This window comes from Dichomitus squalens (assembly GCF_000275845.1).
Source record: "Dichomitus squalens LYAD-421 SS1 unplaced genomic scaffold DICSQscaffold_4, whole genome shotgun sequence".
Lineage (NCBI taxonomy): Eukaryota > Fungi > Basidiomycota > Agaricomycetes > Polyporales > Polyporaceae > Dichomitus > Dichomitus squalens.
This window is the reverse complement of record NW_006766886.1, coordinates 1,283,784-1,295,149: the sequence shown is the minus strand read 5'-3', so window position 1 is coordinate 1,295,149 and position 11,366 is coordinate 1,283,784. Positions and strand designations below refer to the sequence as shown.

Sequence of the window (11,366 nt, the reverse complement as noted above, 5' to 3'; positions counted from 1 at the left end):
CTAACAGAAAAATATGAATCGCGAGTATGTTGAAGACGAAGGCTTTCCGCATCGATTGACACTACCCTTGAGGCACTTTGTGAGGGGGGATGAGTGTTATCGTCGCTCGAGGGGTTTCGAAGGCGAGCTCGTCGGCTAGTCTCGCTTAGCCCATCACCTCCATCAATGGCCTCTGAACGCGTCCTGCGTCCTGCGTCCTCAAGAATTGAGCGGCCCTAATGTGGGGCGACGCAGCTGAGAGAAAGACTAGGTAGTGAATGCATCGACAGAGAGTGATCGTGATCGGCATGAGTCGTTTTTCCTGGAAACGGGGGCAGGAATATCAGTGGAACCGGAGTAACACATGAGAGTGATCACAAGCGATGCTCTATAGCTGCTATAGATCTCAGTCGGATCTTGCTCCTGTATCAAATAATTTCGTCCCTCCGGGGTTTCTTGGCCCGAATGAAGTACTTTGTGCATAAACGCAGCTTGAAGGACGCGAAGGGCAGGGAAGCCGTGATGCATATTGGTGAGCAGCCTCGTAAGGCAGCAGGCACCCATAGTCGACGCGGTGGATGCAGTTAGTGCTACGGGGTGCTCAGGCTCCGGGCTGCGCGCCCAGGGTGGGAAGCCCCGATATGGAACCAGTAAGCGATCGGGATGGATCTTATGGGGAGCGGACCGGGAGATTGAGCACAACATCCGACCCTCATGTCCTCCCAACACAATAAGCCCAAGGCGCCCTCCGTTTCTTGTCAACGCAGCGATCGCTGTTCTGTCTCTTGTCCCCCACCACCATCCTCGCGACACCCGCACCTCTCTGCATTTACCACCCAGCTTTCGCCACCTCTCGCGCGCGAGCAGGACGCACAGGAGCGCCCCATCTCGCAATCTTAGCGCAAGCAGAGCCACAGGAACGTTTCCTATCGAGGAACACTCAAGGGACATACGGTCTTGCCGTCAGCCGGTCTCGCCTTCTTGGCCGTTCAGACCATCCTATCGCCGCGCGTACGGTCAAGTGGAGTCCGTGCACCTGCTCTCCCCATCTGTAATGTCGGCCTTCCGCGCAGCGCAAATTTAGGTTTCTCATCTTCGCCCGGTCTTTCCCAGGTTCCAGAGTTCCGTAGCAAGTTAGCTCGCAATCAATTGGAACATGGCGCTGTTCATAGAAGGCATCCATCAGGTATGAATCTACCCTCCCTCTCTCCTCACGTTCCTCTTTATCGACTCTCATGGCGCACCAGGGTGGTCCCGGCACTGGCTCTCTCGGAGGCCCCCCTTCAGGACACGTACGTTATATCTTTCTCTTTTGGAGCTTGTGTGGGCTGTAGCTTGCGCGTGTGATCTATTCGCGTCCCGTTATTGCCCCGATGGGCGCGCGCGCGCACGCCCGAAGCGCAGGCTCGACAGAGCACGCGCGGGCACCCCACAGCGGCTTCGTGCTGCCCGCGACATCGCTGACTCTGACGTCTGGTATAGAACTACAAGCGGGCTGTCTATCGTCCAGCACCTAAGGAGTTTACGGTCGAAGTGCTTCCCCCCACGAAGTTCGGTGAGCGCTCGCGCGACATGCTTCCCAGATAGCGCAATTGACCATCTTCTCCAGGCAGCGGCTTCTGCTATGGAATGCGAATTTTCCCCCTAGAGACTGGGGACATTATCGACAGTCGGTCGACCAAGTCCGGCTCATCGTGGAACCAAGAGTACGATATCTGGCGACGATGGGAGGATTGTCTTTGGTTCCAGGAGATCCTTGAGGGCGAGTACTCGCTCATGGCGCGCCAAAAGCGCTCTCGACTAGCAGCGGGTAAAGGCGTGAAGAAGAATGGGGTATACATCCATTCAGACCAAGCTGCGTCATTCGAGTCTCTACCACCCGGCCCCGATGCGAATACGATCGCGAAGGACATCCACGAGCACATCCCACGCTTGACGAAGAAAGGCACTCTTTTCCGCGCGAGCCAGTCCACGATCGAGCAGCGCGGCCGCGAGTTTGAAGCTCTCATCTACGCACTCTGGCAGCCGGACGTTCCAATGCTCATCAAAGAGCTCCGTGATACAAAGCTCATCCGCGACTTCTTCGGATTCTGGCGGCGAGACCAAGACCACGAGAGGAAACGGCAGTCGGGGACGAGCAAGAGCCCGGGCAGCGTGCGCAACTCCGTCTCCAGCAGCGCATTCTCCATGTATTTCTCCGCGTCCACCCTCTCCCTCTCTCTGCCGAACGCGTACGCCGACCTTCCCCCGAGTCCAGCGCTCCCCACCTTCCAATCCCCACCCGGATCGCCCCGACAATCCTCCTTCCAGCGCGACAATCCCCGCCGACGCTCGACGGGTTCAGGCAGCAAAGGCAGGGTGGCACCGCCCGTCACCTACGCCACCTCCGACTCCTCCGCGTCCACGCTCAGCGTAGGCGAGCGCCAGTCGCCTTCGCCCGTCCCAGGGGACCCTGCGCAGGACATGACATTCTACGTCTCCGCGCGCGGTTCGCTCGCGCTCAATACGGACGACGCGGACACGCGCGCAGAGTACGTCCCCTCCCCGCTCTCCGCGCGCGTGCAGCCGCAGCCGTGGATGCGGCGCTCTGACTACTCGTTCCCTCCTGAAGACATTGGGCAAGACGAGATCGTCCTCGCGCCAGAGGCGGAGGTGACCAAGTCGCCCGGGGAGTTCCATCCCGGGCTGCAGGCGCTCCCGGAGGATAGCGAGCTCGTGCCGGTGTCCCCCCGTCTGCCCGTCGCGTCGGGTTCCGGTGGCGCGTACGATAGCGACATCGAAGAGGGGACACGCATCCGGGTCAGAAGGGCCCGCAACAACTCGTGCCCGGACAGGTCGAATCGGCAGTGTCTGTTCCTCGCTGGGGATGTGCCCAAGTCTGCGCACTCCAGCGGTGCCTTCTCGATTCTCGAGGAGCTTCGCCTGGACACCCGGCACATCCAGTCTGCGCAAGTGGACGACCAGCTGCTTAGGACGCCGACGCACACATCGTCGTCGAGGACGTCGTCAGTCGCTTTCTCGAACTTCTCGGGCGCGGGAGAATCGTGGAGGTCCTCATGGCGCACGTCGATGGCCTCGGAGAGCAGCAATGCGCAGTCGTTCGCGACGGGCTTCTCGAACGGCTCGTGCGCGGACTTCGATCCGCGGGACAACCGCCATTCCATCGCTTCGACGTACTCGACTTCCACCAGTGGCCGGCATACTGCACTCGCTCGCAGGCAGTCGATGGAAACGCTCAAGTCGATTATGTCAGACCTGACCATCGACTCCACGATCGCTGAGAGGAGCTTCACGCCTCCGCCTCACGCCGACTCATCGCTCAGACGGTCGCTGTCGGCGGGCAGTAGGCGGCCGGTGAGCATCATGGCCACGCTGGAAGGCCAGGAGGATTATTGGAACGACCAGCAAGATGACCTCATTGACGCGTACTTTTACGGTGAGCATCGAGTTCCCCGTAATCTCTGCAGTTCTTCTCTCCCTTCTCGCAATCGCCGCGAACGCAGCACACACGCATATCTCTCGTCCCCCCACGCCTTATCTCCGCGATTGGTATGACCATAACATCTGACACGTCCGCGCTTCGCGCTCTCTTCCTCAGATCCCGACCTCAACGCTCTACACCCCAATGCGTTCGAAGAGCCCCCACGGACGCCTCCCCCAGCGCCGCAGCAACAGCTCCCCTCCCAGCGCGAACCCTCCAAGGAGATCTCGACACCCGATCGCTTTCCCAAGCCCTTCCAGAACCGGCCGCCCGGGCAGTTCCACCTGCCTTGGTCCCCGCCTACCATCCCGGGGCTGGACGACCGCCCTACGTCCGTCCCGGTGTCCGCTCCCCCAGTGCGCTCCGATACGAGCTGGAGCATGAACTTGGGCGCGAGCTCCCCGCCCAACTCGCCGATGGCGATGACGGAGAGCATCACGCTCAAGGCCGTCCTACAGGAGAGCATCGTCCTCCTGCGCGTGCCCCGTGCCGCGCCGCTGCAGGAAGTGCGCACACGCCTGCGCGACAAGTTCGCGGCGCAGGAGGGCGTGCAGCTCTCGCGCGCGTTCGTCGTCGGGTGGGCGCCCTCTGCGAGCCAGCCCGGGGGAGGTGTGGCGGGCATGGCCGCGCTGCGAGGACGGCCGCGGTCGAACTCGGCGTCGAGCGTGGGCACTCTGAACCCGCAGGCGTTGAGGTACGTGTATACCGAGCAGGAGTGGCGCGCCGCGGTGGACGCGTGCGCTGGCGGGAAGATGACGATCCGGCTGTTTAATGCGCAGCCCATATGAGCGTGCATAGGTGCACGCGTGCGCTGTTTGCCTTGGTCTTGGTTCATGGCGCGCTGCCTTGTCCTACTGTATGGAGGGAAGGGCGAGCGCGCACAAGACGGTTCACGTAATTTCGATATTCGTTGCGATACAACACCACCACCTTCTTCCTTCTGCTCTAGTGTTCAACCTTCATGTCCCTTTACGACTTTCACGATGAACGACCGTCCACAATCTACCCCTTATTTATATTAGTCTCCTCAGGTCATCTGACCCTCTCAAACTCTTGCTCCCGTATCTTGGCTTACCTCTCCTGTTGTTGCAACATGTACATTTGTTACTCGTAGCGCCCTGTTATGCTGGCTGTTCTATTTGTTCTTGCCTTGTTTCAGCCGTCGCCGCCATCTGTTGTACATCTTGTACCTTAGACTTCGCCCAGGGTGACCCTCCTTCGTTACTTCGCCTACCTCCGTGTATCTCGTCATTCTCACCCTTCTCTCTGCGACACATCCTGCTGGCGCTAGCCCTCTTGTTCTCCACTTTGTCCATCCGTGTCCAATCCCCTCTCATTACGGCATTGTTGCAAAAGTACAGCGTATATAGTTATAGAATGCCTGTTGTAGGGTAGCACAAGAACACAGACAGAAATCAGAAGCCATGTCTACGTCGTCACATGCCACAAGGATGCAGAAGAGGCAGCCTTATCATCAACCACCCCCACCCTCGGCCGCCGAAAACGAAACGCCCACTAGCCCATGACCATCTGCTCCTGTGCAGACGGTATGTACGCAGCCGCCGCGGGCGGTCGCGGAGCGGGCGGCGCACCAGTGGGCAGAGGCGTCCGCGTCCAGTCCGGAAGGATGCTCTTCGCGGGGGACGACCGCGCGGAGCGTGCGGGCGAGGAGTCGTGGGCCATCGGCACGTCGTCGTCGGAGTCTGGCTGCGCCTCCGCCTCGTCCCACTTTTCTCGCTGGACCTCAATGCCCCCGGTCTTCAGTGCACTGTGTGACGAGCAGACGTTAGCTGGACACAATCCAAGTGAGGAGTGAAAGTGACATACCCGGCAAGAGACCCCCCGACCCACGCCATCATCGACGGCGTGAAAGCAGGTGCCTTCCCCGCGTTTGCCGCGGCGGTCGCATTTCCGGGCGGGGGTGGAGCCGGGTTGTTCAGGATGGCAAAATAGGGCAATAGCGGACGCAACGCTGCGTACTTATCATACGCTGCTGGGCGTGGCCGCGGCCTGCCTGCGCGCGAAGGCGCGGCGGACGACGACGAGGAGTTGGAAGTGCGTGAGACGGCGCGCGTGAGCTCGGCCTGAAGGCGCGGGATGAATCCGGGGAGCATGGGCGTGCCCCCAACTACGAGAATGGTAGAGGCAAGTGTCTTCCGGAGGTCGACCGGCACCTACCGCAGGAGTTAGAGCCGTAGTTCAGCAAACAACCGAAAAAATAAGGCTCCCTTACCTTCAGAAGGGTATCCAGAATAACCTCGGCAACGCTACTCTCATCCACGTCCCCACCCTCAAACAACACCTCCGCCGCGCGCTCCCTTATCCACCCGGGCACGATCAACGTCCCCCGCCCCGTACCCGTCTGCTGCGCGGGGGGCGGGTCTACGCGCAAATGTATATCCGTCGCGGTCGAGTGTCTCCCATACATCGTCGCCAACGCCTGCACGCGGCTCTCACCCGGGGCGTGGTCCATTCCTGGGAGCTGCGAGTGCGAGACGACCGAGTATCCGGACGACGGCGCGAAGTTGCTGCTGTCGATGGACACGTCCGCGGACACGCGCGAGAACTCGGACTCGGACAGCGCGGGGTCGCTCGGGGGCAGGTCCGCTTCGGAGGGCCCGGGGGACATCGCGTGTTGGGCGGCGCCGGAGCCGTCGGTATCGATGGGGTCCCCGACGAAGCAGATGCGGGTCTTGATCTCGTCGATGACCTTCTCGGTGAGGACGTCTTGGGGGACGCGTATTGAGCGCGAGGCGGCGGGGATGTTCATCGTCGCGCTGAGGGAGGTCGCGGGGGGGATGTAGGTGCCGAACATGAGCAGGAGGGCTTTGATGTGGTTGGATAGGCGTGCGCCTGCGAGGGGGGTCGTGCGGAGGTGGGGGTATAGGGGACGGAAGGAGAATATCTTTGACGACACTTAAGTGTTCGGTCTGGCATGAGTAGGAGAAGAGACCTACTGGGAGAACTGTGGACTCGAGATGGCCGCAGTCAAGGACAAGACCTGTAACGCGGCCCGCGGCGAGGAGCGCAAGTAGATGACTTGATGCGAAGGATATCGAAGGCACCTGAACGGCACTCAGATGAGAATGCACGCGCATAACAGTCCTTGACTTACTTGAAGATTATTGAACAATATCCGTGCCATAATTTCCTTTATGTGTAGAGGAAGTAGTGGATGTTCGACCAGAATGACCTTCCGTGACTTTGGGTCGGTCAAAAGAGAACTTCAATCGAAGTGAGGGATACACTCTGAACGTTGAATAGTAGACGTACTTATGGAACACGGAACGCAGACACGCCTGGAGCTTTGCCTCGAGTATACGGTCCTCTTCTTCCCTCTCAGCAGGCTTGGACGCTCGATTCAATGTCCACAACGACTCTCCGCTATCTCCTCCAGCATAAAACACGTCTCTCGGCTTGCCTTCTCCGCTGAAGCCTACTTTCCAGATACATGAGCCGGGATCGAGGATTATCCTATCCTCCGTTCCATAGAGCGAATGTCTGCGGGTTGTTTGATAGTGAGGTGAGGATTGCACAATATGTGAGGACGCCACACGCGAGGTTTGGGGCGTGGCCGCAGGAGTAAAGGATTCTTGCGCGTTAGCCCGGCGGGGAGTATTGGGAACTGCAGACATGGTGGGGTCGCGGAAGCCTAAGCAATCTTGTTTCGATATGTGTAGGAGCCTAGAGACGTAGTAGCAGTACTAAAAGCAACAAAAGATACTGGCCTCGATGTACAACACGCAGAGGGCTAGAGGGCTAGAGGGTGATTGGCATGGTGGCGGAGGCTCGAAGAGGCTTCGGTACCACAGACGCCACCTTGTGTGGGTCCCGAATAGGAAAGGGCGGGAATGATGCGCCTTGTGAGGCGTGCTCTTGGCACAGACATCGTCTACATGTGTAACTGGGGTCATGACCCATCTGCCATTGTCTTCTCCTCCGTACCACCATGCTATCCTACCCGTAATCACTTTCACATCCCGCTTCCATCTACACCAGTGTCAATTCAGCTAAACCATCTGCTCTCTTGACGACTTTGAGCCTTCTCAATCACGGCTTGGTGCTACGTCTCGAGCTTTCTCAGCTACTTCTAGTTTCTCTTATTGGTTCTCCCCGAGTGCCATGCTTGTCCGACGACGCTCCCTGGTCGTTCTCGCCTCAGCGATCTCATTCATGCTCATTGTGGGCTATACAATCCAGTCAAGGTCCGCCTGCTGACTCCATTCTGCCTTGAATGAACCTGACAAACTTGGCATCTACTCCCCACAGCCTTCGCATCCGTAACTTCCTCTCCTACTCCACCCGACCCCTCTGGGACAAACCTCTCGGCCCGCACACGACCCTCCCGCACTACTACGCGGAGGGCGTCGCCTTCGACGACCACCTCTGCGCGCTCCACGGCTGGGCCCCGCGCGATGAGAACGACCTCCCTGAAGTCTGGGACGCCGTCCTTTTCTCCTCCGAGCTCGACCTCCTTGAAATTCGCCTACACGAGCTCGACCCTGTCGTCTCTAAGTTCTTCATCGTCGAGGCCGACCGCACCTTCACCGGTATCCCTAAGAACCTCACCTTCGCCGAGCACGCCGAGCGCTTCGCCCCCTTCGCGCACAAGCTCGTCCACTCCGTCTTCCATGCGCGCACGTTGAACCCTGGGGAGAGCCCGTTTGTGAACGAGGGGGACCAGCGGAGACATATGGACGCGCTCCTCAGGGAACACGCGCACCAGGAGAGGGAGCGGCTAAAGGTATCCCCGCTCGTTCTGTTCTCGGACGTGGACGAAATCCCATATGCGCATACGATGAAGCTGCTGAGGCGGTGCGAGGCCCCGAACCCCATCCACCTCCAGATGCGCGAGTACCTGTACTCGTTTGAGTGGCCCGCGGGCGAGGGGAGCTGGCGCGCGCAGGTGCACCAGCTCGGGTCGCCAAGGAGCGGGTACAACCATGGACAGGTCGCTGACTGGAAATTGGCGGATTCGGGGTGGCACTGTAGCTTCTGCTTCAGGTACCTGCACGAATTCGCGGACAAGATGACCGGTGCGTGCGCATGACCTTGATTCGGCGCCGCGGTACGGGTGTATTGAAGTGTTCTAGGGTACTCGCATGCGGACCGCGTAACGGACAAGTCATTGCTCGACCCGAAGAGGATACAGCAGACCATATGCGAAGGGAAGGATATCTTTGGAATGTTGCCGGAGGCGTACAAGGTGCGTCATCTCCACCTCAATGTCGCTGTGCGTGTATTCGAACATCAGGCAGTGGAAGGATCTTCTTGCTCTCATGGACAAAGACGCGTAAGTATCATCCCCTTTATTGTTACGGATATTCACGCTGAGGCAACAGCTATAGTCAACCATCTGCCGTACATGTGCCCGGATATCTCATCGAACAGAGCGAGAAATTCAAATTCCTCCTACCTGGAGGTTGCATACGAGAGCCATGAAGGTACGAATACAGCCGTCCCTCGGCATCACCTTGGCTGACAATCCTGCACCAGTCCTAGGAATAGCCATTTGACCGACGTGCTACTCAATGTATTATAGCATCAACTGCATCTTGGATAACTGATTCTCCAGACCCAATGACACAGTCACGACCTCTTACACCCGGGCTGGAAAGTCATATATGGGATGCCTGTCCAGTGATACACAAAGTACATGACACAACACGCTCCACGAACCTACGCCGGCTCATCTTGCGCCAGTGAGATGCTCGAGACCAAACTCGTTGTCAACCCCCCGGTCGATGTCGTTGAACGGGTCGCGCATGCTGCCGACCTTCTCGCGCCAGAGCTGGGTGTAGAGCTTCTTGATCTTTTGCAGCTCCGCGTCGAGGGCTGCTGCTTTTGTCGCGAGCGCCATGAAAGTTGCGTGTTGCGCTTCGAGTGTCGACACGATGGCTGCGGGCGATGGGTGTGAAACGTGAGCAGGCGATTGGCTTACGGATGTTAATGTTCCTACCTTGTGGTGTGTGCTGCGTCTGAGTCGCCGAAGCAAGTTTGCGCTCGATGTTCTACAAGTCAGTTCGTGCTCTCAGTCTCCCACCGACTTTTCCGACCACTCGCAAGAGACAGAGACCCACCTCGATTGTCGCCTTGTACCATCTCAGCCGCTCACGCATCTGCTCGGTGACGCGGGTGAAGAACTCGAGCGGGAAGTTGGCGTACGTCTTGAGGTACTGCCCGTGCTGCTGCGGGTTCCGGAAGCCCTCGATGATGCGCGTCGCGACGATCGTGTCCTGCACCGTCTGCTCCGCCTTGAGCTTCAGGTCGCGCGTGTGCTGCACGTCCGACTGCAGCACTGCGATCACGCTAGTAAGCACCTACGAAGGAGAGCGCGTGGTGTGAGTTCGTGCATCACCCGATTATGGGAGGGAAGGGAGAAAGATGTGACGCACCTTCTGGACGTTGCGAATCTCTTCTTGCCCCTTGAGCGGCTCTTCCCCCAACTTGCGCTGCTTGAGGTCGTTGCATATTTGGATGCGGGATTGAAATTGGGAACTATGCGAGGCGCCAGGTCGGCTAAGTGTCCAACTGCAATACGAAATGAGATAAGGCGTACTCAATCTGTTCCAGTTGCCTGCGCACTTCGTCCGGAAGGTCATTGAACTTTGTGGACTTTGTGAACAAAGGTGTGCCTGTCGATTGGACGCTGTGGCGACGTACGCGTCAGTCATCATTCCACTTTGAGTCTAGTCAGAGGCCAAACTGGCAGGGAACCCAGGCAGAAAGGGGAGAGATGCAAGTAGAAAAACACGAACACTCACGGCTGTTGCGTCGTAGGTCTTCCCCATGTCGACCCTCCCCCCTGCGTCCCCGCCGTAGAGCCAAACATATTCTGCTGTGCAGCCTGAGGCTGTAGTGTGCTGCCAAAGCCTCCTCCCAACGTGTTCTGTTGACCAGGCTGTGTCTGCCCCGTGCTCCCAAAGAACGACGTCCCGCCCGTCGGTGCACCAAACAGCGGCCTTTGTTGTTGCTGATTGTTAGCCCCAAACAGCCCACCGGTCTGCTGTTGCTGCTGTCCTGCTGGCTGGCCGAACAACCCGCCAGAAGGCTGTTGGTTGGTCGTCTGCCCGAAAAGACCGGTTGAAGGCTGCTGCTGCTGTTGCTGTTGCTGCTGCTGCTGCTGTTGTTGTTGCTGTTGTTGCTGTCCGAACGCTCCTCCTCCGAATAGCGATGTCCCCTGTGTAGGTTGTTGTTGCTGCTGCTGGCCCTGCTGCTGTTGCGTGTTCTGCCCGAGGGTGGACCCGAACAGACTTGAACCTGTGCTCCCCGCGTTTTGCGCCATAGACCCAAAAAGTGATGATGTCCCCTGCGAGGGTTGGTTCTGTGTGGCCTGACCGAAGCCACCGAACGCAGAGGTTGCACCTTGCTGCTGTGGCTGCTGCTGTTGCTGCTGCTGGGGGTTGCCAAACAGAGAGCCCGTCGGCTGCGTGGTATTTTGGCCAAACAGTCCCGTCCCAGTCTGACCTGCGGGCTTCGCGCCGCCGAAGAGTGGGCTGGAATAAGCTGATAAGCTCGCAGATGTCTGAGAGTACGAAGTGGACGTACTTGGCGGGATTCGGATTAAAGGCCATTGCGTCAGATCCTATTGCTTGGTTCTTCCTTTGTTTGAGCCCTTCAAGTTACCCAATTGTCACCCTCCAAATGAAGAAGAAGCAAGGTCTAAGTAGGAGAAAGAACAGGCAGGTGGCGGAGGACGAGGTACAACACGCGTAGACGCGTCCGGAAGCGGACAGACGCGCTTCGGCGCTTAGGTGCTTCTCTACCGTTTCCGCGACCGGCGAACTTGCACGATGAGTCCTTCTAACCCCACGCACACTCCGAAGCTTGTAAAGACAATGGCTGCAAATAACCTTACCTTCAGGCGACGAGTACTAGCATACAATCTACGTGTCCCTCACAGGCA

The 11,366-nt window shown here is 58.6% G+C and overlaps 4 protein-coding genes across 4 annotated transcripts; 2 read left to right on the top strand and 2 right to left on the bottom strand.

Annotated features, from left to right (window-relative positions):
* The first annotated feature begins 787 nt into the window (after window positions 1-787).
* On the top strand, window positions 788-4,791 carry DICSQDRAFT_178422 (uncharacterized protein). The gene is made up of 6 exons (XM_007362592.1): window positions 788-1,030; window positions 1,093-1,165; window positions 1,227-1,271; window positions 1,462-1,534; window positions 1,589-3,415; window positions 3,578-4,791. The coding sequence occupies exons 2-6, from the start codon at window positions 1,136-1,138 to the stop codon at window positions 4,246-4,248; spliced, it is 2,646 nt and encodes an 881-aa protein (XP_007362654.1). The 5' UTR covers window positions 788-1,030; window positions 1,093-1,135; the 3' UTR covers window positions 4,249-4,791.
* A 29-nt stretch (window positions 4,792-4,820) lies between these two features.
* DICSQDRAFT_80611 (actin-domain-containing protein) lies at window positions 4,821-7,233 on the bottom strand. Its single transcript, XM_007362591.1, has 6 exons — window positions 6,734-7,233; window positions 6,576-6,684; window positions 6,418-6,525; window positions 5,694-6,365; window positions 5,288-5,634; window positions 4,821-5,228 (listed from the first exon to the last, which is right to left on the bottom strand). The coding sequence occupies exons 1-6, from the start codon at window positions 7,093-7,095 to the stop codon at window positions 4,976-4,978; spliced, it is 1,851 nt and encodes a 616-aa protein (XP_007362653.1). The 5' UTR covers window positions 7,096-7,233; the 3' UTR covers window positions 4,821-4,975.
* Window positions 7,234-7,582: 349 nt separating this feature from the next.
* DICSQDRAFT_124999 (glycosyltransferase family 17 protein) lies at window positions 7,583-8,902 on the top strand (the record flags this gene model as incomplete). The annotated part of the gene is made up of 5 exons (XM_007362590.1): window positions 7,583-7,665; window positions 7,730-8,496; window positions 8,554-8,666; window positions 8,719-8,753; window positions 8,803-8,902. 5 exons carry the CDS (start codon window positions 7,583-7,585, stop codon window positions 8,900-8,902), a joined length of 1,098 nt encoding a protein of 365 aa, XP_007362652.1.
* Window positions 8,903-9,149: 247 nt separating this feature from the next.
* Window positions 9,150-11,034, bottom strand: DICSQDRAFT_144580 (uncharacterized protein; the record flags this gene model as incomplete). Its single annotated transcript, XM_007362589.1, has 7 exons — window positions 9,150-9,358; window positions 9,420-9,471; window positions 9,541-9,780; window positions 9,856-9,958; window positions 10,020-10,109; window positions 10,225-10,956; window positions 11,009-11,034. 7 exons carry the CDS (start codon window positions 11,032-11,034, stop codon window positions 9,150-9,152), a joined length of 1,452 nt encoding a protein of 483 aa, XP_007362651.1.
* Window positions 11,035-11,366: the final 332 nt, after the last annotated feature.

Bases quoted from the DNA above. Each gene is read 5' to 3' on its own strand.
- DICSQDRAFT_178422 (XM_007362592.1), top strand. From the start codon at position 1,136: ATGGCGCTGTTCATAGAAGGCATCCATCAG. The intron at 1,535-1,588 runs GTGAGCGCTCGC...CATCTTCTCCAG, and splicing joins GCTTCCCCCCACGAAGTTCG to GCAGCGGCTTCTGCTATGGA. The intron at 3,416-3,577 runs GTGAGCATCGAG...TCTCTTCCTCAG, and splicing joins CATTGACGCGTACTTTTACG to ATCCCGACCTCAACGCTCTA.
- DICSQDRAFT_80611 (XM_007362591.1), bottom strand. From the start codon at position 7,095: ATGTCTGCAGTTCCCAATACTCCCCGCCGGGCTAACGCGCAAGAATCC. The intron at 6,685-6,733 runs GTACGTCTACTA...CTTCGATTGAAG, and splicing joins CTGCGTTCCGTGTTCCATAA to TTCTCTTTTGACCGACCCAA. The intron at 6,366-6,417 runs GTAGGTCTCTTC...GTGTCGTCAAAG, and splicing joins TCGAGTCCACAGTTCTCCCA to ATATTCTCCTTCCGTCCCCT.